At 38.2% G+C, this 22,750-nt stretch overlaps 1 protein-coding gene across 2 annotated transcripts in view; it reads left to right on the top strand.

The window, feature by feature from the left end:
• PIEZO2 (piezo type mechanosensitive ion channel component 2) overlaps positions 1-22,750 on the top strand; it is a 330,086-nt gene that overhangs the window by 42,012 nt on the left and 265,324 nt on the right. For both annotated transcript variants that reach the window (XM_075416483.1, XM_075416482.1), the window contains exon 2: positions 20,094-20,189. In XM_075416483.1, coding sequence (XP_075272598.1) covers positions 20,094-20,189 — 96 coding nt within the window. The remainder of the gene's footprint in view (positions 1-20,093; positions 20,190-22,750) is intronic.

The raw sequence follows: 22,750 nt of genomic DNA, 5'->3' as shown, positions 1-22,750 counted from the left end.
TGGCTGGTCTAGCCTACGGTGTGTGAAAACACATGTATAAGTACTAGCATATCATTTTTATTTTTCATTAGAGGAATATTATTTGGGTTTTGTTTCTTTGGTGGTGCTGCTGGTTGTGTTTCAAGAACAAATAGGAAAACAAAGGGTTCCAGGAATAGCTTAAGTGCAGCATGCAGAATTGATTTCTGCTTATTATAATCTTGATGCTCTGATTCTGAACATCACTCTCCCCCCTCCAAAAAAACACCCTATATTTTGTTCTAGTTTCTTCATAAAGTAATCGTGTGCTTCTCCAAAGTCCCCTGAGATTTATCAGTAGTACAAACTCTTGGCTTCTTGAATCTTCCTTCAGCTATATGGGTGCACGCTGTAAAACTACCAATTCTTGCCAGGGCATATTTACACTTAGCTGAGTTTACGTGATGGTGTTTGTGGTGAGGTGTTTTTTGCCCCCATGCCTGAGGGCAGAGTCTGCCTTGCCCATGGAGGAGAGAAGCATGCACTTCTCATCTGTATCCAGAAGAGTAAAAATAGAACCAGAGAAGACATTGCTTTCTGCTGACCACGATCTTAACATGGGTGACTTTGAATGTTTATAGAAAAATGGGTCAAATGGAAGCATGTCAAGGATTGTACTTAAAGCATCTTTTGAAGTATCTTGTCTCCAAAGAATAGTCTTGGTCCTCTTGTTGTTGTTCCTAAGTGAATTAATAATAGGGACAAACAAAAAAAAGAATAGGCTAGTTCACTGAAATTGTGGCAGGGTTGTAGTACTAGTTGAATGCCTTGATTTTCTTGTTTTGGTGCTATACTATTACCAGCCCTGATGTTGCTGAAATAATCCTGGGCTAGAGTTTTACTCTTTCTCCATTTGTACCAGCAGATGGTCTTAACTTTCAGATGGACAGATCTGAATTCAAGAAATGTGGTTGAGTCTGTTTAAATCTGTATAAACTTAACAAAAAGAGAAGAATTTTACTTTTTTTGTTGTACTTTGGTGAATGGAAGTTTGCCTAGGTTAAAGGCTTTAGGATCTGGCTCAATGTTTAGTTTAAATCCTCATTTCCCAGGCACAAACTGTTCTAATAGAAGCACCCAGATGTTTTAGAATATGCTGCAACTGTATTTTTTGCATGCTCCAGATATGCTTTGACTGAAAAGAAATAGCAGATGTTTGAACCATGAGGTATAGTTTTCCTGAGGCAAACCTTTGCTGTGTTGCTGTAGCATGGTATGCCTACCTGGTGGACAGGGTTTTTATTGTTTTGAGGGGGATTTTGGTCTCTCCCTCCCACCTCATCCGACTCTGGGTACAGTGATCAAACATTAGAGATACAGGCTGCATCTTTTTGCACTAATTGGAAGCTAAATTTGGTGACAAAATAAAAAATATAGAATTGGAAGGGGTCAGAAATAACTCTTTTGATACTGAACTGAGGGAAAACTGACTTAAAACTACAGATATATTTTCATTATTGTGTCTGAGATGATCTGCCATTTTTAGTACCGTGTGTAGCTTCTACAGGCTTGGTTGTGGGGGGTTTTTTCAGTGAACTAAGAAGTGCAGGTGGCTGAGGTTGGAATGTTTGGGTACCAGTAGCACTCAAGTTTTACCAAGATTAAGGATTTCTTTGAGCCCAGAACTTTTGATCTCGAAAGCAGCATTGATTTAGAGCTCTACTGTTAATTCTTGGCGTATATTTTTTTTTTAAATAAGCATAAAAATGCAAAAAACTTTTAGATGTTGAATTTGGAGGGAAGTGATGTTTCCTCACTCACAGCATCTGAAGCTAATTTGAAATCTACTGATTCTGCTGCCTGCAAATAAACTGAAAGTCTGTTCCAACATCTGGGCAGGGTATTATTTTTGGAAATCCTGTGGACCGCTGAAAAAAATGGGATGGAGGACCCACTTTTCCTTACTCCTCTGCACAGGGTTGTTGGAGGAGAATAGAAGCTTTCTTCTGAAATGTCAGATTTATTATGCAGAGATCGCACAAAAAAGGGTGGGGGTCAGATTCAGGTTGCCAACTCTTCCCAACCACAAAACAGGATGTGCTCCCCTCTCCCCGCCCCAGGACTCTGTGTAATAATCAAACCATTCATACTCGTTTCAATCAGCATTTTAGTACTTGCCTTTTTTTAAGCTCTTCAAATATGTCTTAGCTAAAAGCTGATAAATGACTTTTGGCTTACTGAGTTGACATTCATCTTCAGGAAAATGCTTGCATTTTTGGCATGATGGATGAGCTAAATTAACAAAAATGTATAAATTTAATTAGGAGTCTTCCTCATGCATAATCACAAATACGTTGCATGCTTTTCTAAATCTGGAGTTAAGACTCTAAGTGTGTGGCAAGCATATCAGCCACTTCACTATCCGTGTTCTGTATCAACATCAACAAAGGCAGCCTTGTGAGGCTGTACGATGCAGGATGCAGTTCACGCAGCACTTCAGAGATTAGAGGTACTCCTGTCAAGCTTGATTCAAATTGTTTTCCAGACACAAAATAATATTTCTTCTTCTTTGGGTTATGTTGGGCTACAGTTCCCACTTTGGGATGAAACCGTTCTGTATTTGGCTCCTTTTGGAATTGCTTTTTTATTCCATGCTCAAAGAAACAAGTTTACCAGTTGACTAGTAATTTGTGAGGTGACTGAGAGTGTGAGAGCATGGCATGCACATTGTTCTCTTGTCATGCCGATGAATGGAGCTTAACTAAAAATCTGCTTACTTTATAAAAATTATACCCACAAACAAAACAGTGTTCCCAGACGTTTTGAGATGGTTGTATTTTAGATCTAATCTTGTTGGTTCAAGGTCACATAGCATAGTGCAAAAATTTTCTAAAGGACAGGTCTCTAGTCGGTTGTTCTGTTTTCAGAAATGGTTGGGTGTCAAGGATTTTGAGTCACTGTGGTTGATGGCGTTACAGTGGTTTGTAAACAAGCAATGTATTTTCTCCAATGCAGAAGCAAGTGTAGCTACTAGATTGTGGATACTGTTAAAGTTTATGAATTCATCTGCCCTTACTGCAACAGTCCTGGAAAGAGGACAGAAATGCCTGACTAAGGAGTGCAGGATCGGAGTATTGCTGTGCTCATTGGAGTGAGCTCCTTGGGGTTCCTGTTGTTTCCTTGTAGTTCAGGTGAGGCAAGCATCAAATTTTGTATGATTAACCAGTGAAGGCAGGTATTAGCTTGTTTCAGATCGCTATATAATGTTTGTTGGAATTTTAAGCTTTAAATTTGAACTTTGATTTTTCTGGAATTGCTGTGAATTTGAGGGAAGAGAGTAAGATGAAGTGAAGGGCAAGAGAAGCCTCAATGACTCTTCTAACTTAGAGGAAGAAGAAAAGCACCTAATGGTTTGGAATAAAGTATGAATTTACTTCTGCTATCTCTATAAAAACCTAATCTCCCCTTAAGGGCTGATGTGTTAGTTTAGTGATACCAGCACTATAAATTTAAACCAACCTGTTGGCTTAAAACATAAGACCACCAGGAAAGCAAATGTACTGTTTTCTTAAAGGGGTATCATCTTGCACTTGAGTTTTTTTTTGAGTGTCAAAAATTGGTGAGTTCAATCATAAATACAGAAACAAACATAGGTTTTAGACAAGATATGGTTGAGAATTCTGCGGCATTAATATTAGATTTATGGTTTCCTGTAATACAACCTACTATTAACACACATGTTCTCACCAGTATTTTTCTATTTGAATAAAAGTGTCTGTGGCTAAAGGGCCATCTGTCTTAAGATCCTGTGTAAGGTTACTGGTGAAAGCATTTGGAGGCAGGTGAGGAGCATTAAATCTGTCATCCTGGAGGGTGGAAATACTGCTGTCCTCATACACTGAGGCTGCATCACTGGACTGCTGCTTGCCCCTTTACCACCTCTGTTATCTCAAAAGGCGTGGCTGTATTTGGCACGTGTGGACCTTTGCCTGAAAGGTGTTCAGGTGCTGCAGAGGTCGGCACAGTGTAAGAACGTAAATGTAGTGAGAACTAGTGACTCAATCCATGATGTTTTCAAGCAGAAAATTATGCAAATAGGGGAAAATAATGGGAAAAATGGTGCGAATATGACTAGGAGAGTAATTTTGACACTTCAGGATTCCCTGTTGCTTTGTGTGATTAAAAAAATGATCAATTCCAGAGTAAACTCTTGCTTGTATGTACACCTGCCACTATCTGGGAAGAGAGGCAAGAATTTCTTTTAGCGGAGAGGCTGTGCTTTTGAACTGCAGGTTTAGGTTTGGGAACTTGGGGTCACTTTGCTACAGGGCTGTCATGTAAATATGGTAAAGTCAAGTAATTTTCTGTGGTTTGGTTTCTTATTTGTATAAACCAGATAAGGATATTTCCCTTTTCCCTCGCTCTAAGTAGTCTTGTCTGCTGAAGTTGTCTGCTCTTTAATGTGCTTGGGTAGTCCCTACCACAGCGAGGTACTACTCTTGGTTGGATTTTTTTTTTTACTGGAAAGATTTCCACGTACTTCTTCTGGTCAGTGGGCTTTTAGAAAGATAATTCTGCATGTGTCTGGTTGATAATTAGAATTAAATCCTTCTCTTTAGCATACTTAGAGAAGTATTTGGTTTTTCCATATTTTACCCTCTCCTTTTTCATCTTTAAAGTTTCTCCTTCTGAGAAATCTGTGTGAAGGTGGGGAGGAAGCAACAAATTGAAAGAAAGATATGAAACTAAACGCAAAATGTCTTTTTGATTTTACTATGAGTAGAGTTGACATTAGTGCTTTTCCTGAAATCCTAAGTGACATAACATTCCCAATGAATTCGCAACTCAAGTGCCACTGAAAGTTTCTTGCTTCTTCACCTTCTCAGCGATGTGCCTTGATGTGCTTGTGATGGTGACAAGACAAGGTGCCTTGTAAAAACTTCAAACAGTTTATTTCTGCATTTTAAGCACATAGTTGCACCGTTGTCTCCAGTAGGGTGTTTCTCGAGTTCCTGGAGACCCCTTCTCGTGGCTTTCCACAGGGTGCTCCCTGCTTCGGTCGTGCCAGCGCTGCGTGCCACAAGCATCTACGCTGGCATGACTGCAGCAATGACACTTGGCAGAAGAATTCCTTAAGCTTTGCTGCCAAGGGAAACACATGGCCCCGAATAAGAAGGCATAGGCTAACATGCTCCATTGCTTTGTTTGTGCATCAAGTATTTTGCCTTCAGAAAACAGTGCTGCTGTTTCCATGCCAGCAGAGCTGTCTTAGCTGTTAAATAATCTCGTGTCAGCTGCTGAAGAGGAAAAATGTTGGTGCCAGGAGCCCTGTGGACTGTGCTACTAGAGATTTGCTCAGTGTGGAGGCAGCAGCATCTGGAAGTCAATGCCTTCGCTGGCAGGTCTCAGCTGGGGCTCAGCAAAGGGCTGTTTTAATGGCTGGTAAAATTCTGCAGGCCCCAAGGTGGGATGATGACTCCACAGTGGTCAAGTCCAAGTGGGGTACGAATTTCTCTTGTGCCACTGATGGCAAATCATGTCTGTGTAGCTGGGGGCTGGGTATTCATCCTTCACTCTTAGACTGTACGACATCAAGAGAGTGGCTGTCCGTCACAGCTGCTCTGCTTCTCCTCTTTGATTTGAGTTGGAGACTAAATGGTAATTTAAGCATTTTCCAGTGGAATGGGGTTAGGCACTGTGCTGTGCTAACAACCCTTCAGTCACTGATAAACTGGATTTGAAAGGGAAGAAGTCTTTGAGACTGGATACCAAACTTGACATCCCACTCCTTAACAGCAGACAGATTTTATGTCCCTTATGGACGTGGTGTCTTCCGGAATGTTATCCGTGTGTCCCTTTTTTCTCATCTTGAATGGTTCCTCTACATGTGTTATTGACAAAGTTCACTTTCACAGTGTTTGTCACTATCTAGTTCTTTGGGTTTTTCAAAGCATTGGAAAGATGTGTTTCCTCGGGTATATAAGATACTAATTTCATTTCAGCTTAAGTGTTGAAGTGAAAATATCCTTACACCTCCTTGTCCTCTAGTGCAAAACAAGCCTTTTTCCTGGTATGATAGATAGCATACAGATAGTAAGGAAATGGATGCATGTGCATCCAGCATACTACAGAATATTTTCTCATTTTCTACAGGTACGAAAATACAAGCTGAAAATGGGTGAGCATGTTTTCTGAGTTGTTTTTAGCAGTTGTCTTAAAATCCTTACCTTAGATCATTTATTGGGGAATGGTGTCAGATGGGATTTTTCTAGAACTGTTCCAAAATTGGAATCCTGAGCATCTTCCGAATTGGTAGAACTCTGGGGGCAGTGATAGTATACTCTAGCATTTATAGAAAAGTGATTTTTTAAAAAGTAGATCATGATGCTCTAAACAAAGGATAAATGCTTGTAGTCAAGCAGGCAATCTCTTGCTGGTTATGAAATCACACTAACTGTAGCTTTCTTTAATGTATATTAGTATTAGAGTCCTAACTCATTATATGCTAGCAGCTGATGTGATGAATTTTGTGAATTTTTTTGCTGCTGGTGTGCTTTTATTCTGATCAAAGTGCTGAGAAGGCAGTTGTGCTTTTTTTTCCTCCTTTTTTTAAATGAGTATATTTGCTTGTAGCTATGATGAAATAGTTTGGAATTTTTAGATTCAAAACAATTTAGTTCTCAAAATTGTTCAGTGGCAAACCCCAAGAAAATTATGTGGGAACACTGAATATTCAAAATGAACTATAATGCCCCTTTGAAGTCTTTTATAAGTGAACAGTTAATTGCGGTGAGGGGTGATATTGTAAAAAAATAAAGTAGGAAAAAGTGCCACAGCTGCAGCTTCCACACCATAAATATTTCAGGCATTGTTTTCCCCTTTTCAAACTGAAAATTGGTTTAATTTTTCTTGATTTAAAAAACCCCCAACAACTAATTTATTTCAATGAATCCTTTTAACAACGGTTATTATTACTACTACTGCTGCTTATTGGAAGAACCTTCTCTTGCCTCTGTAGTAAATAGTCTCTCCTCCTTTGACGAAGTAACACATTACTAGAACAATAAGCTCGTAAGTGGCTGCTGTTCTTTCTGCAGCTTCATTTTCCCACTTCCATCACTTAATGTCATGTGGTAAAGCATGAAGTTAGTTAATTTTCTGGAGTGACAAATAAGACTTGACAAACTGACTGACTGTTGTACATTGATCTAACTGTTAATGAAGGGGATCCTCTGTGTTTGAACAAACCCCAACATTTTACTTACTCTGGCACATTTATGGAGCTACAAACTTCATCCAAGACTAATTCTGTTCAGTTTACTCATAAAGACCACTTTGAAATCCATGGTTTATGTTGCAACTGGTATAAATTTTGTCAGTTTACTGACAAAAATACTTTCTTGACCAGATAAAAATTTATACTAGTGGAACCACTCATAAATAAAGTTATAAGGATAGTGTAAATCTTTACTGCTGTTATCTTCACTGTGTATAGAACCTTTGTCAGTTGGGGATCGTTGGCTTCTCTGCAGAGATTGTGAAAAAAAACCACTTTTTTTTTTTACTTGAAAGACAGCTTGGTGTTTATGTCTTTCTTAAATTTTCTGGAGATGTTTAAATCAAATTTAATGTGCCCTTCACTTAATTTTAATCCTCCAGGATGTATACTTTGGCTCTTTCTCAGGAAACGGATCTTCTGAGATTCTCAGCGAACAAATGTCTCCAAATTTGAGATCTTGCCCAATTAAAGAGATGCTGGGTCTTTTTTTGTTTCTTTGGTTCTTGTTCTGTTTTGGTTTTTTAAGTGAGAAAAGTACACTATTTCATTTTGAGAATGAAGATTCACATTGCGACTCCCTGTACTGGTCTTCATGTGTTTAGAACATACCTAATGATGAGAAGTTTTTAGTATCTCTTTCTTTCCCTGCAACAAACAATCCTTTACTTTGTGATTAGCTGCATTGAGAGCACCAGAAGTTATGTGGTGGTAAGCTCAGAACCCTTATTTCCGTGGTGGAATGTGACTGCTTTACTTTTTATGCTGATGGGATACTGCATAATATCATTGAGTATCTTTCAGGACAGTGGCTTGACTCCAAAGAAATGCGTAGTCAGACTTCATATTGAGCCTAGCTATAAACAGATTAGAATTACTAACTGCGTGGGAAGTTTTCTTCAAGTTAAACTTCTTCTTAACTTCCCACATTCAAATATTCTTGGACAAGGACACAATGGTTTGTTATATAAACATGAAAGAGATATTAAATAATTTTGAATTTCCAGTCTTGTTCTTAAAATTTGGCTGGGAGCTTATCAAAGGTCTGGGGGAATGTCTGCAAATCGTATTCCAGGGCAAGAAAACATTGCTACAGATGACGTGTAATAGAAAATCGATATGTGGAAGAAGGCCTCCCACAAGTACCAGAGGTTTGGCAACCTGAACCAAGTACCATAGATTGCAACACTTTGGGGGCAGAGAAAGTGTTTGGAACAATGTGCATCGAAACAGATGCAGCATTAATAAATGTGCCTTGTTCTTTCTGAGGAATGCCCAATGAAGATGATGTTTTCTATTTTCTTAAATGGCTATATGCACTCTGTCTCTCTGAAAACTGTACAAAGCCATGGTCCTATTTCAATGGTAGGACTCCTCATAGATGTTTTTCAGTCAGTGCTATATAAGTGTTGCATTTGAAACCCATAGTAAAATGCATCTATCACAGAAGGTCTCTGTCTTGCAGAGACTGTGGTCACATGCATGTGAAATATTGAGAATCGGATGGGTTTACGTACCGCTTCTCCAGAATAAGCAATCTTACTCATCAAACCAGATTTGCAGTTATAAAGTCTCCCAACATCTCCCTGGGTTCTGCGATTCTTTCTGTTCTCCGTGATCCTTTCCTGGTTCCTAGATACAAGAAATAGTTCACAAGACAATTCATGGCATTCCTAAGTAAATTCCTATAGTAGATTGAAACTTAATTTCGTCACAATAAGAGAAAATTGCGTAGCATATTTTAAGGAGAGAAAGAAATGCACATTTCTTCTTCAAACAAAAAGTGATACATTATTTTGTACAAGAGACATCATTCTGGAATAGTGACACTGCAAGAATGAGGGGCTTGCATCTGCTTTACGCAATTGACAGCCTGGAGACAGCTATTTTTAAAGTTCTGTTTCCTTTGGTAAACACTGCGGCTTTGTAGCACTGTCTGAAGTGCTCCTTCATCACCCTGATTTATGGCTTGCAGTTGCAACCCTCTGAGCCCTTTTTCCAGTGATGGACCAAGAAAGGAAGTTTATCTGTCCTTTCTTCTACTGGAATAAATAATGGCAGTTTTAAACACTGCACTCATATTTGTAACTTCACTCATGATGCTCATATTTCTTAGTGTTAACACCTCTGTGATGTTTAGTTGTGTTTATATTCCCCAGAGGCATTTGTCTGGGTTAGTTTTTTTGCTGTGTCCTTCATCTGACTCAGAGTTTTTTAGGACTGGTGTCAGTGTAAGCAACAGCTGGCAAAAAGAATGACTTGGTTCTTTCTGCATCTTATGTCAATTGATTTATGGTGATTGATGTATTTTAGAAGACGATGAGTGTGGATGGCTGTGGGGGATTGGTAACATATGCCAAAATTTTCATTTCCAGTTGCTGGAAGAATTTGGCTGAGTAGCTGTTCCTGGTGTCTGATAGCTTCTTAGCGGCTGGAAATGAAGGTCTTGGTCCCTTTCTGCTTGTGGAGATCTCACTGTCTCAGAAGTGTCTCTGCAGCTGTCCCTGGCTGATGTTGTGTTTAGCAGTAGCATTGCGTGACATTTGGTAGTCATCTGTGTTCTGTGTTTGCTGTTATTTTTAGTTTGAGTCTTGCCATGGTTATGCAACTGTAACAGCACAACCGACTGCTTTCTCCGGACATCCAGGGGGCAAGGAACACGCTTTTCTCATCCATGAAAATGAATGAGGAGTGGAGCGATTTCTTCAGCTCCCACTTACTTTCCTAGAGAGGGGATAGGAAGCTTTGAGACAGAAGATAAGCTCGTGATTTCTGACATTATAAAAGTCAGTGGATAAAATGCCTGAGCTGTTTCTGGAACAGGGATGAGAACACGGACACAGGCAGCAGCCTTGGCGGAGGAATACAGCAATGTCGTCTTCCTATTCCCAGGCCAATGAACGAATATATACGTAGTGCCAAGTGTTGTGACTTCAGTGAAAAGAGCTCAGGATGTTGAGTGCTCACAATTTTGGTAGTTGACACACTTTATTGATCATAAAGCCTGGGAACAATGTAGATCCCAGATTTGCCATCTGTTTTTGTTATGTAAAAAAAGGGAGACTCATTGCAAACTGCGTGGGTTTTTTTGTTTGCTTATTTGACAGAGATTAGGACCACTGGTTTCTGAGTGAAGCTTTCTTTGGCATGTATTGATCGTATGAGGTGGGTGAGGGAAGGGAAACAGTGTGCCCGCAATGAATTTTCATCACTGTGAGAGGAGGCTGGAATTGAAAGGTGTATGTGTAAAGAAGTGTCAAAACATCCTAAACACCTTCAACCAAAAAAACCTCTACCTTGTCTCAAATTGATTGGTTGAATAAGGCATTACCAACGCAATGTAGAAATGTCAAAACCTTAAGGCAATGTAAGAGAGAGTAGAGAGCCTTACTTTAGTTCTAGTCTGCCACTGAGCTTGAAACAAGTTGAAAATGTTAAGCGGATCTTTTTAATGGGAGAATGTACTGATGATGGTGTCCATCATGTTTTTTACTTTGGAAATGCTTGTATTCTTAGTCACGTCAATAAAGCATGTTGACATTGGATTTGCTTGTGAGAGTAGACGCTTGTTTAAAACACGTTATTCTGAGTAAGGTGATGATTGTGGTACGCTCATGCCTGAGGTCTTTTGTTCATTTTCCTCATGTCAAGGACAGTTGGGGAGCATAGCTCCTGTACCAAAGAGCTGAAAGAAAGAGGTGAACAAGGTGTTTTGTCTTCTCCTCTCTGTGCACTCAATTCCCAGACAATATTTACCACAAAGTTAAAATCAGTTCCAGATGGTTTCTGATGGAGAGAAAGCTTATGAAACTGCTGCTCTGAGAAAGAGGAAAGGGGGAAGAAGTTAGAGGAAAAAAAGAAACCAACCCCAAAACCCTTTGAAAAGTCTTCACTGTCCAGCAGTCATCTCTCCTGATGAGCACTGACCGGTGAAAAAATGTCATTGCCGAAGTGCTGACATGAACCAAATGCATAGTATTTATCTGTTTATTAAATCATTCATGTTTTTTTCCAAAAGAAAAAAGTTTTCTGTCTGTGTGTAGCACGCACTAGATACGCGGTGCTGCACAAAGCAGCACCATGTTGAAATGTTGGCTCAGGAGTGGGATGGGGGGTGGTGTGCATAAGCACAGCGTTAGCAGCAGAGCTGTTTAGTATGGAAGGAAGGAGTGCTGGCGGCTGCAGTAGGTAACTTGTCCTGAGCTAACACAGTTTTTGTGTGTCACTGCACACTGTAGGCTTAGCCATTAATTTGCTCTAAAAGGGTGATAAGATTACACACATTTCACTTAATTGTCTTGCACAGTAGTATATAATTCCAATCTCATCTGTCACGAGCATTATTTTAAGTGGAATTGCTCAGAAGCGAGTGAGAGCAAAATTATCCCAGGGTTAAGCCGTTTTTCTGAATTGTGGTGAGAAGAAATAAAGTTTACAGATAGCGAATGTTCGCTAGGCACTATGCCTATCAGATGCCTGTCATTAATAGAAGGTATAGTTCTTGAAGAGGGACATTTTTGGTCACTTTGAGAGATTTATTCTTAAAAGTCGGTTGTTTACATCATGTCTAATTTTACAATGAGTGGCAATTGTTTCCTTGTTATTGTAAAAAATAGTGGACGAAAAATTTCTGAAACAAATATTGTATTTCTGAAACAGAAATTTGAAATGTGAAGAAGTGTTACAAGACAAAAAATAGCATTTATGGAAGTTCTGCGACATTCCTTTCTTCTTCAGAAACTGGTAACACACATTTCTTATCACAAAAACCTTAATTTTTAATCTACTTGTTTTACTGTTTTTACTGCATTTGGTCAGTCATGGCCATGTGAGGTAAAAGTGAGAAATCCACAGAGACTTAGTAAGGTTTGCGCTTGTGTTTCTGAGCTGAAAAGGAGATGTGAGGTTTGCTCCCCCTTGTACCTCAACAGTTGTTGGCTCATAGCTTTATGGAGCAGGCGAGAGTAACTGCTCCATCATCTTCCTGAGAGATTCTGTTCTGTGACTATTTGATACTGGATGGTTTTATCCAGCCAACAGTGAATGAGCTTAACATTTTACTACGTTGGTTCAAAAACAATGCTCATCAGACATCAGAGCAATGTACAGCCTTTTGGGTTTTCCAGTTTTGATGTGAGATTGGGTGGACTTTCTCCTTGAGCACAGCCCTGCTCCCAGGGGCAAAGGCACCAGGAGCTGTAAGGAAATACTGGAGGGCAGTGCGCATGGGAGTGTGTTTTGGTTAAAGAATGTTGCATGCTCGAACCCTTAGAAAAAGGCGGAAAATTCTGTTTTCCTTTCTTCTTACATTTGCTGGTTGGTGTTAAGAGAGAGTATTACTATAAATTAAAAAACTTTAAACAAAAGCTTTATGCAACTACAAAGAGCAGAAAAACAGACTTTCCTCAGCAGTCTTGACCTCTACTCTCCGTATCATGTTGTTGGAAGTACTTGTCTGTCTGGCTAATGGGAGGTGTGGGGGTTTGTTTTGATTTAACTCCTTTTCCTTGAAAAATCATTTATTCACAGTAGTTCTTATTCTGTAAATTTTAAATCGCCTTACCTCTTTTAACGTTTACATTTATCCCTTACTGAGCTCTTGTATACCCCTATAGTCCACATTGCTGTGGTTTAAAATGTTGTTCAAAACTTCTGAATTGTTGTTGCTTTGTCAGCAAGGAAAGCTGCGTTTACGTTTGTAACTGTGAATTGGATTGCCGTGACATATGGGAATGTGTATACAGAAGGAAAAACTGCAGTGGCTTACATTTTTGCATCTCTTAAGCTGGTAGCACTGGACAGTGAAAAGTAAGTTCTTCTGGAGTTTTTGCAGTGGAGTGCCACTATAAGGCAGTATTTTTTAAGTTAAAGTGTGTATGTTTGGTGGGGGGGGGGGAAGTGTATTCTCTTTCTTGCTGTGGGTGGATTAACTCCTGCTCTGTCACCGATTCTGTGATGCCTTTGCCTGTCTGGGATGGTAACTGAATTTAATGCTAATGCTTTTAGAAGCACCACTGATAGTTTCTCACGTACTTTTATTCTTATCAGTTGACTTTCTAGAGCAAATCTAGTCTGCTGAAGGGTGAGTACGTATGGCCTAATGCAGAACCTGCTTGCCTTGATTAGGCAGCTTTTGGTGTCCGGTACAATGATTTGGGGTAAAAAAATAGTGAATAAAAAAAAAATTCCCCCAATTTTCAGTATTCTAAAGAATGTGGGAACTGGCTGATAAATGTCTTATCTTTATGTCTTCCTGGAAGAGATGACCATTCATGACATGCATTCATGGATAGTTTTGTAGAGCACCTTTGTCTGGAGGAGGAGATGTATTTGCTTTAACAGTTGTTTAACTTCTCAGACTGGTCTTTTGTATCAGAAACGTTTCATGTTGTGCGTATACCAGTCTCTTGTTCACATGTTGTTCCTAGTAGCAAAGGCTGTCTTCTGAAGCCTGATTTAGTCATCTGAATTAGGTGTCAATTGGGTGTTTTCAGAATTCTGAGCATGTAACTGGTAGAAAATTTGATATTAACCATGGGATAACCATGAAAATTTATAGCTTTAGAGACAGGAATCTGGTGCTGAGCTCTCCTAGCTTTGAGAGCTGGACGCTTGGCCTCTTGGAGACCAAGTAGTTTCACAGATTGATCAGTTACCAATTTCCTTTCCCTTTCCTTTTTTTGATACCTTGCTTTCAGAGATTTATTTCAGATCAGCTGGGTATAAGAATGTGTGAACAGCATCAGCTCTGTCTTTCAGCCAACAACCATTGCCTGCTCGGGGTTAGACATGTTTTCAGCAGCACTTTTTCCAGTGAATATTTTCACTGAATGTTTTTTTTATCACTGGAAAAATAAGCATGAATGTTAAACCCAATTTTAGTCTACAGGTAGCAATCTTGAAGAATATCCTTGCATAGCTTTCTTAAGAATCTTGCAGCTGTGAAGTTGTTATAATAGGATGCAAACACTATGCAACATCCTGCTGAATGTAGAAGACACATGATTTCATTCTAGTTGGCTGAATCAATTCCTTCTCATCCTAATGCACACATTAGCATGAGCACGTTAGTCTGGAGAGGATAGTGCTAAGAATGATGTATAATATTCTCAAGCCTATGATAGAAATATGTGGTAAAACTGTTTGTACATAGTTCTTGAACAGAAAAGGGTATAGCAAGTGATACGTCATTCTGTTAACATTAATGCCTTTTTAGTAAAATAAATTCAGAAATAATGAGTGGATGGCTAATTCTGTCTTCACTTGTCCTTCATATTGTCTGTTGTCATGGTTTTTGACACAATTCTGGCTTACAAATGAGAAGTCGGTAGCCCTTTGACACCCCTAAAGGCTGATTTGTTTGAACAGGTAGTTTCCACTTTTGAATGGAATACCTTTTAAAATATGTGTAGAATAAAACAAAACACATCTTTTGTGGGACTATATTTTTCTCAGTTCCAAGGTCAAGCTCAGTGCAAGTATCTCTATCGCCACCCACTTTGCTCTCCAGCATTTCTTATTTAACAGGTAAAATACAAATTCTATACAAATTATCCTCTTTAAGTAGAAGAAAGGGAAGAACTGATGGTATAAATGTGAAATGATAACGTGTAGTAGCTGTTAGAATTCTGAAGTTGGAAAAACCCAATATCTACATGTAGAAACTTGGTGGTGAGTCTAAGAAGCAGTAGTAGATATCTTTAAGTTCAAAAGCATTCTTCTTTGGCGATCATATACTAATGAAAAATAAAATCTAGAAGGACAAGGTTACAGGATGTCAGGTGATTTATGATTTTCTGTTTTTTTAAGATTCCTTTTTATTTTTGGATGGTGCATACTGTACATATGTATGAAGAATGAATTAAATCTTTCAACTTTATTGTAATAAAAACTTGAAAAAATATTTTTTCTAATTCTGCATTAACGATGTGGTTCAAAACAAAATGTTTTGAGCGAAAGTTATCTGTGTTCCTTAACAAGCCATAAATTGTGGACTGTCTGGGAGTCCCTTTTTTTTTTTTTTGGAATGCATATGTACAGAGCATGTATATACCACAGTCAGGGGCATTTAAAAGTGTATTGTCTAATAAAGGAAAAGGAAACATAATTTTAAAAGGTATCTCATTTAAGAGCATGCACAGAATTTTAGGCAATGACTTTGTGAAATCTCAGAGAAATGCATGTTTCAATTTTTTTTTAATTTAGAAAAAAGCAACATACAATAATGAATGCCCTCTTTTAGTGCTGAAATATTGACTTTTTATTGACTATGCCGAGAAATATAAAAGCAGCCCTTAATATTAGCAATCTATAAGTTCCCAGGTGTAATGTCAACTCTTCTTGATTTCAAAAAGAGAAGAACTCAGTTCTTGTCTAAGGCTGTCTAAGGAGTTGTTCTTAAACCTAACATACTCTGATACTTTTATCTAATAGAAGTTATGGATCATCCTGTTAATAATACTACTCATCACTGGGGATTTTTTTAAGGCTTTGTACACACCTTTTTGCTCTAGCAATTGTAGCGTAATAGGAAAGATTTTGTATTATAATAAAACTAATACTCTCACCTGAGTAGTTTTACCTGTATGAGGTAATTATTACACTCACTTCTTAAAAAATCTTGTAAAATATTTTAAAATGTGTTCTTTATTTCAAGATTTAAGTGTTTGGAGCTGATCTCTGTTAGTCCCAGAACATGTCAGCAGAGCAGGCTTTAGAGATTTTTTTTCTTTGTTTGTCTTTTTTTTTGAGATATGTGTTACTTGTAGCAAGATTAGTGAATTATAAATACATTTACAGATACGGTGAAAGAGAAAAGCATCAGTTATCTGTGACCATAATTTTTCATTTGTGTGAACAAATGACCGGATGCCAGAAAGATGAAATATTCTACAGCTGTCATTTTTTGCTACGAATAACTTGCATGTCAGTCTTTTGTGAAAATTTTATGCATGTGTGCTACTATTTCTTTCTGACAGCTATTTTATGAAGATGTATGAAATTATCATAATTTTTGTCTTAGATGACATTCTGATCATGTCTTTAAAGGTAGTATTTTTTTTAGCACGCTATGCATTAAAGCAAAAATATTTCAAATACTCACCTATGAATGGAGAAGTCAATCCTACATGTTATAAAGCACTCTTTTCCTGCCATCCAAGGGAAGGTGCCCTGAAGTACTTCAGCTGATTATGAGAAAGCTAAGTTTACTTCTAACACATTAATATGCGGTATATCAATAGCTCTTTTTTTTATATCTTTTCACAATATGTGTATTACTGCTATCATTGGACTCTGAACAGCAGCAGAACATGAGAGATGAAAATTGTGTTTCTGGAGTTTTGTTACTAGAGGCTGTTAGAAAACACGGTGAGAAATGTAGTTTAAAAAAAAATGAAGAGAAGAAAGTGTATCTGGACTTTGCATGTATGGTATATTTACCTATGGAAGCTTTTTGTTCAGTGTTCCTTTTAGGCAAACCCATTCTTCTGAAACTAAAACTGAAGCATTTCCTGGGTACTAATAAATTTAACACTTTCAGCTTAGGAGGATATATTTCTTTTAATCAGATGTCTTTAAAATATTTTAATATTTTTGCAGAACACTTTATATGAAAAAATATATAAGGGAAGGTTTGTATGGAGAAGTAGTCTCTACTTGTCTGGTTTACATAGTTGCAGAGAACAGTAGTTTTTGAGAACACAGTCTCCTCAGGTCTAGAAATAGAAAGCGGTAAAATTTGAGGTAAGTATAATTCAAGAATAATTCCTGTAAAATAAATTTCACTAATCAATTAGACAATTTTGAGAAGGGGTAACAAGCCTAAAACACTAAAATTACGTTACTTGTGATACAGAACTGAAGAGTGCAAACTGACCAATGTAACCCACATACCCAGAAATTTCTATATCACCTGGTTTGCCAAGAAATTAATTTGTGTAGGTGCTTTTTCTGTTGATGGAATTCCATTGACCTCAAATGGGACTTTCCACTGTGATGGACATCTGCATACATCTGCCTTTGCAAAAGCAGACCTTTGTGAATGCCAGAGGGAGTGCAGAGGATGGGTTCATTTGCTTTTTTGGATATCATCCTTTGTTGTTGTATCAGTGACAAACTGAAGCTGATTTTATGCCCAGCAAGTTTTTCTAGATGCTAGTTTCAAGTATCAGAATTTAGGAATACATATATTTCATAAATAATGTTGCAGTGCGGTGTAAACATGCAAATACAGTGCAGCTGCTGTTTTCTAATCTTTTATGTTGCTAAAAGTATGTTCAATCCTGGCTCTCTGCTGTGGCATGTTAGCTTGGTAAGGCACTAATGTCTTCAGCAAAATGTACTAGACAAATGGAGATAAACATGATATGGAAATAGTGAAAGGACTGAACTTAAACATATTGCAACTAAGTTTTGGGTTTTTTAATCTATTAATTCTGAGAAGTGTATTTCTGGTGCTCTTGCAACTGCTTAAATAAATGTAAGTTTTCCAGGCAGTGTCTAGCCAAGGTTACTAGTTTGCCAGAGGACGCTTTGATACAGAGGTTCCAAATATTTGACGTGGACTTGTTAGCAAGGCATTCATTGACATAAGGCTCATAAAGCACAGAGTTGCTGTTTTCTGTCTTTGTACTAAGAAAATGGAGTGCTAGGTGCTCTACAAGAAGTGTAGCGTGCTCAGTTCTGAAAAAAGAGGAAAATGTGTATAATATTGCACTGAAATAAAGTAAGCTGTTAAACATTATTTAAAGTTGATTGACAGAATCCCTGTAATAAGTGGATGATAGTATTACCTGCTAGTACTCTTTTTCTGCTACCAGCATGACTGAGAACATCGATCCTTCCCCTTGAATAGCAGTGGAAAAGCCTTCAGTCTGTGGATCAGCCTTTAACCACTATTGTACCTTTGTCTGTCAATGCCAAAGACCTTATTTCCATCCCAAATTAAACTTGCAGACGTGCTGATTGAGGGATTAATCCTGATCTCAGGAGTGTTCCCTTTGCCATTCATTCCAAGAAGGCCACTAATGGCCATAGCACATCCTTGTGCTCCTCTGCAGAGCACCCTGAGAGGAGGCACGTAACACTGGGGCTGACTCCCTCTTCTTGAGTACATTCACTTTGAAGCTCTGATAACTGCTTACAGAATTCCCAGTGGCATAGGTCCTACTTACTTTACCTTGCAGTTTGCCTTAGTTACAAGTGTAGGTGTAATTCTTTGGATGGCCTTTAAAGGCTGTGGCTATAAAGAGAGCTGCAGTAGTAAGTGGCAGGAGCAGTCTGAGTTTAAATTCTTACAGGTGAATGAGAAGCTGCTCTTAAGCCGTCTGGATTTTACTCAGAAAAACCCTCTATCGAGCTTCAATGGATTTTGTAGTCCTTGACAGATTTTTTTGAAGGCAAGTGTCAGTTTAGAAGTAAGGCATAGATGCTTCTTGACCTTCCTTCTTGCCAGATGTACCCATAAAGTTCACACACTTCTTGGCTCAGCTGCAGATGTGGAGTGTAGATCCAGAGTCTTTCTATCAGGGCTATTAAGGAAATTGAGTCGGTTGTTCAAAACATTAGTTAGTTTGGAAAACAAAAATTGTAGCTGTTGTATGGATTTGTTTGTTACTAAAGAGACTTCTCAGTTTTGTATTTATAAATAAAATGGACAGATGTGATGAGGACCAATTAATGCCTACGTTGTTAACTCCTTTCCAGTATAGTCACCATGAAATTTTGTGAAGTGGTGACCGGAGAAACATTTTTTCTTTTGGGATACATGTTTCTGGCGAGACTAGGGCTGTGTCTGTCCTCCAAAACCAAGTTATTTTGGATATAGCTGGAAAGACTTAATTGATACTAGTTATGTTCCATGAGTAAATAAATGTAGAGGTTAATTCATCTCCGGACACCTCTGCAGATAGCTTATCTTATGGGAATGGTTGAGTGTGGTGTGTCTCATAATATTTCAACACCTGCTGTACAGTGGAATTACAGAGTACTTAGTCATTTTTTGTTGTTTTTATCCTTTCTGTATGGAAGTCCATACACTCCTCTTTCAGCTCAGAGTATGCATGACATTCTTTGAAAAGACGTGCCTTGGTTATAGCAATATTGCTGCTTGTTGTAGTGGCCTGCTGACCTGGATACTTTCAGAAGAATACACTTACACTAGATTTTTAAAATTGGAAGGGAAATACTAGACAAAGTTAGCAGAGTAGTTTCAGTCTTTAAAAAAACTTGTGTAACGCCAGTTCCAAGTTGCTGTGAAGCACTTTTTCATTTGTAGTTCACAATCTTTTCACTAGAAGAACTTTGTGAGAGCAAACAAATGGGTTTGCCCACCTCTGTAGTGATTTGAAGACATTGCTGTTTTAAGAAGAGTGTGTGATTTTAGGCATGCTGTAATTTGAAATCTGAATATACTTCATCATTTTTCTTCATTATTTACCGATAATCCTTAATTGTAATATAACGACCTTTACGTAGCTTCTTAAAGAGAGCCCATAAATATTGATTGATGCATCCCTATATGTTTTTGTGGGGAATGGTTTAATGAGTTTGTCTGAGGAAAGTGAAATGTTTAGATAACAGCTAACTTGTCTATCGTTCTGGACAAAGTCTTTGTAGCTTCGATGCATCTTTTGTGCAAAACTCAAAATATATATTTCTCAAAAAATACTTCAGAAGAGTATTTAATTGTTATTGATTTTAAACATAAACTTGAATACTTGTGTAGAAATGGTTTAAATAAGTGGTGAAAAGTTAGTAAGGTAACTAGTAGTTTCAAATGGGAAATGCTTTGTGCAATTGAATTTGCTTATGCCAGGCTCATTAAGCAATATGTTCTTTTTCTTTTCTCTTATTGCAGCCTGTGCTTTCCGTTACAATGGGCTCTCCTTTGTCTACCTCATCTACCTCCTGCTCATTCCTCTGTTTTCAGAACCCACAAAAACAACGATGCAAGGTGAGATATTCATTGCTTCATTCTTCAGAATGTGTGGTGGACACAGTACGTGCAAAAGCCTTTGTGTGGTAGAAGGTGAAGTCCTAAACATTTTCCCCTCGTTGAGTGAGCTACCTTATAATACATACTGTACATTCCCTGACACTGTAGTTTCACTATATGGTGGCTTTGGTGCTGAAGGACCATCATGCCGTTCTTTCCCCAGGGTGCAGCAGGGCTGTCTGACAGTGGTACTGGAGGATCCTTTTTATGGCATTATTTCACCTGGAATACTGACACGATCTGGGTGAATAATGAGCTTTCAGAACTGCCCAAAGCCATCCTATCATAGGCTGTGCCCCATGTCTGGATTTGTGGTTACTTTTGAGAATTAAATGTCGTCTCATATTTTTTGTCCAACTGTATTTTGGGAACTTATTTAAAGATCACTATCATCCTGACTTTATACAACTACCTTAGTAAAAATATCTAAAAAGCCTTATTGGTAGACATGACAAATAACTATCTACATCAGGCTTTCAAGCATCTATGTATCACATACCACTCAAATGTGTACAATTTAAATATGAAAACAATTATGCAGACCTATAAAGACAGAAACCATTTCAGAAGTATTACATTCTTGCTGTATGTAAGGAGCCTGTTGTCTGTGTAAGGAAGAGGCTTCTTGAAAGTCAACCGAAATGGCTGTGTAACAATGTCTAAACTTAAGGGTTTGCGATCTGTTGGTGGAATGTGCAGTGAGGATGCAATCACAGATTGTCTAGTGGTGTGCTTTGTCACCAAGTAGCCTGTTGGATGAGGTTGCCGATGACTGCATTTCAAAGCATTAGTTCTGCTTGAATCATTGCTGTTTCTGCTTACCTGATTCTCCTTCAGACCACTATAAAAAATAATGTCACACAATGCTAAAGACAAACGGACTCATCTCTTGTCTTTTCTGATGGAAGTAAAGTGAAGAGTATCCTTTAGATGGCTGATGGAAATTCAGACCATTTTAACTGACACAGTTCCCTAACAAGAAGAATTGGAAAGTCTAGAGTCTGACTATAGTGACATCTGAGTTTACAGGGCCTCTGAAAAGAGCTGGAAAGTCTAGAGTCTGACTACAGTGACATCTGAATTTACGGGGCCTCTGTGAAGTTCTTACTCAAAGCTTTTGGCACTTTTTGTGGTTTCCTGGGCAACCTTGATCTTGACTTTTTTCTGCCAGTGTAGTTTCTTAGCAGTTTGCATTTACCCCTCAATTCATGTATTTTCCTGTTTCCTTAGAAGAGCTTTTAGATATTCCGTATTCATCTTCAATCCCATGTTTGTCTTCTAAACACTGGTCAACAGAAACTGATACCCTTTCTCTCCTGAAGAACTGACTGTGATTTGACTGAGCAACAGGCTGACACCAAACATGTAATTTTCCATGTGGTAGCTGAAGAATGACGTGTTTTCAAATGGTTTATAGATTGGTCTCCTTCTAAACATCAATTTCTGTGTCCTACCTATAGTTATGGCCATTGGTCCACTATCCCTGAGAAAAGAAATGTATGAAACTTTTCTTGAATTCTCTGAGAAGAGTTCTTGGAGAGTCTCAGGTTCTGATTTGGAGTGACCCCTCAAGCTGTCATCCTTTTTTCTCTTTACTGAGAAGATGAAGAGGGAAGCAGGTGTTTCAGAATTTTCTGATGAACTATTCATTACAGCATGGCACATAGTGACAATACCAGTTGGATTTTACAAGTGGAAGTACAATTTTTCTGGTACCTTTTTTTTTTTTTTACTAGTGTTTTCCATTAACCGTTAGTTTGAGGGAGGAAGGAGACAAAGCTAAAGAAAACCTTCTTGTTTCATCTGTTTGTGCATGTGGTATCTGTTGATGCAGATTTTCACCCAGTCTCTGTCTAGGGGAAGCAGCATAAGAAAGTGAACTTTTTCCTCCAGATTCTGTCAGGGAGAAGCAAGGCAGAGTTACATTTATGTTGTGGAAAGTGTATCCTGACCTATCCTAATTAGATGACTTACTATTTTGCTTTTATTTTAGCTAGAATAGATGCCGATCCTTTTATAAAATTTTTGAAGGACTTACCAAAATTATACCCTGCCACAGTGCATTTCACAGGCTAGGTTCACTTAAAAGAGAATTTGAATTGAATTAATCCATTTTGCATTCTTTTCTGGTTTTACATTATAATTATCAGATGGGATTATAGTAGTGTCAATTGACAGAGATACCCATGGGGCTACACAGTCTTGAGACCGAAGCTAAAGAAGTGCAAAGGATTGCACAAGGATAGGATTATTGCTAAATGTTATTCATAAATGGGATATGAATATAGAAATAGATCAAAGTCAGATTTCAAAAAATTGCTTACAGTGGGATAGTTTTGAGTTATACCAGATTTGGAGTCTTTGTGAATTGCAGTTGAAGTAATAAAACAAGGCAAAGAATCAGGTGATAATTAGGGTGCTTTTGAGACCTGGTCCATTAGCTAGAGAGTTCAAATCTCTCACCCCTTGGTGAAGAGGCTATCTTCACGCAGTATTACAGTGCAGAAGTGGAAAAGCTC

This window comes from Opisthocomus hoazin, chromosome 3 (assembly GCF_030867145.1).
Source record: "Opisthocomus hoazin isolate bOpiHoa1 chromosome 3, bOpiHoa1.hap1, whole genome shotgun sequence".
Classification (NCBI taxonomy): Eukaryota; Metazoa; Chordata; class Aves; order Opisthocomiformes; family Opisthocomidae; genus Opisthocomus; species Opisthocomus hoazin.
This window is presented reverse-complemented; position numbering and strand designations above follow the sequence as displayed.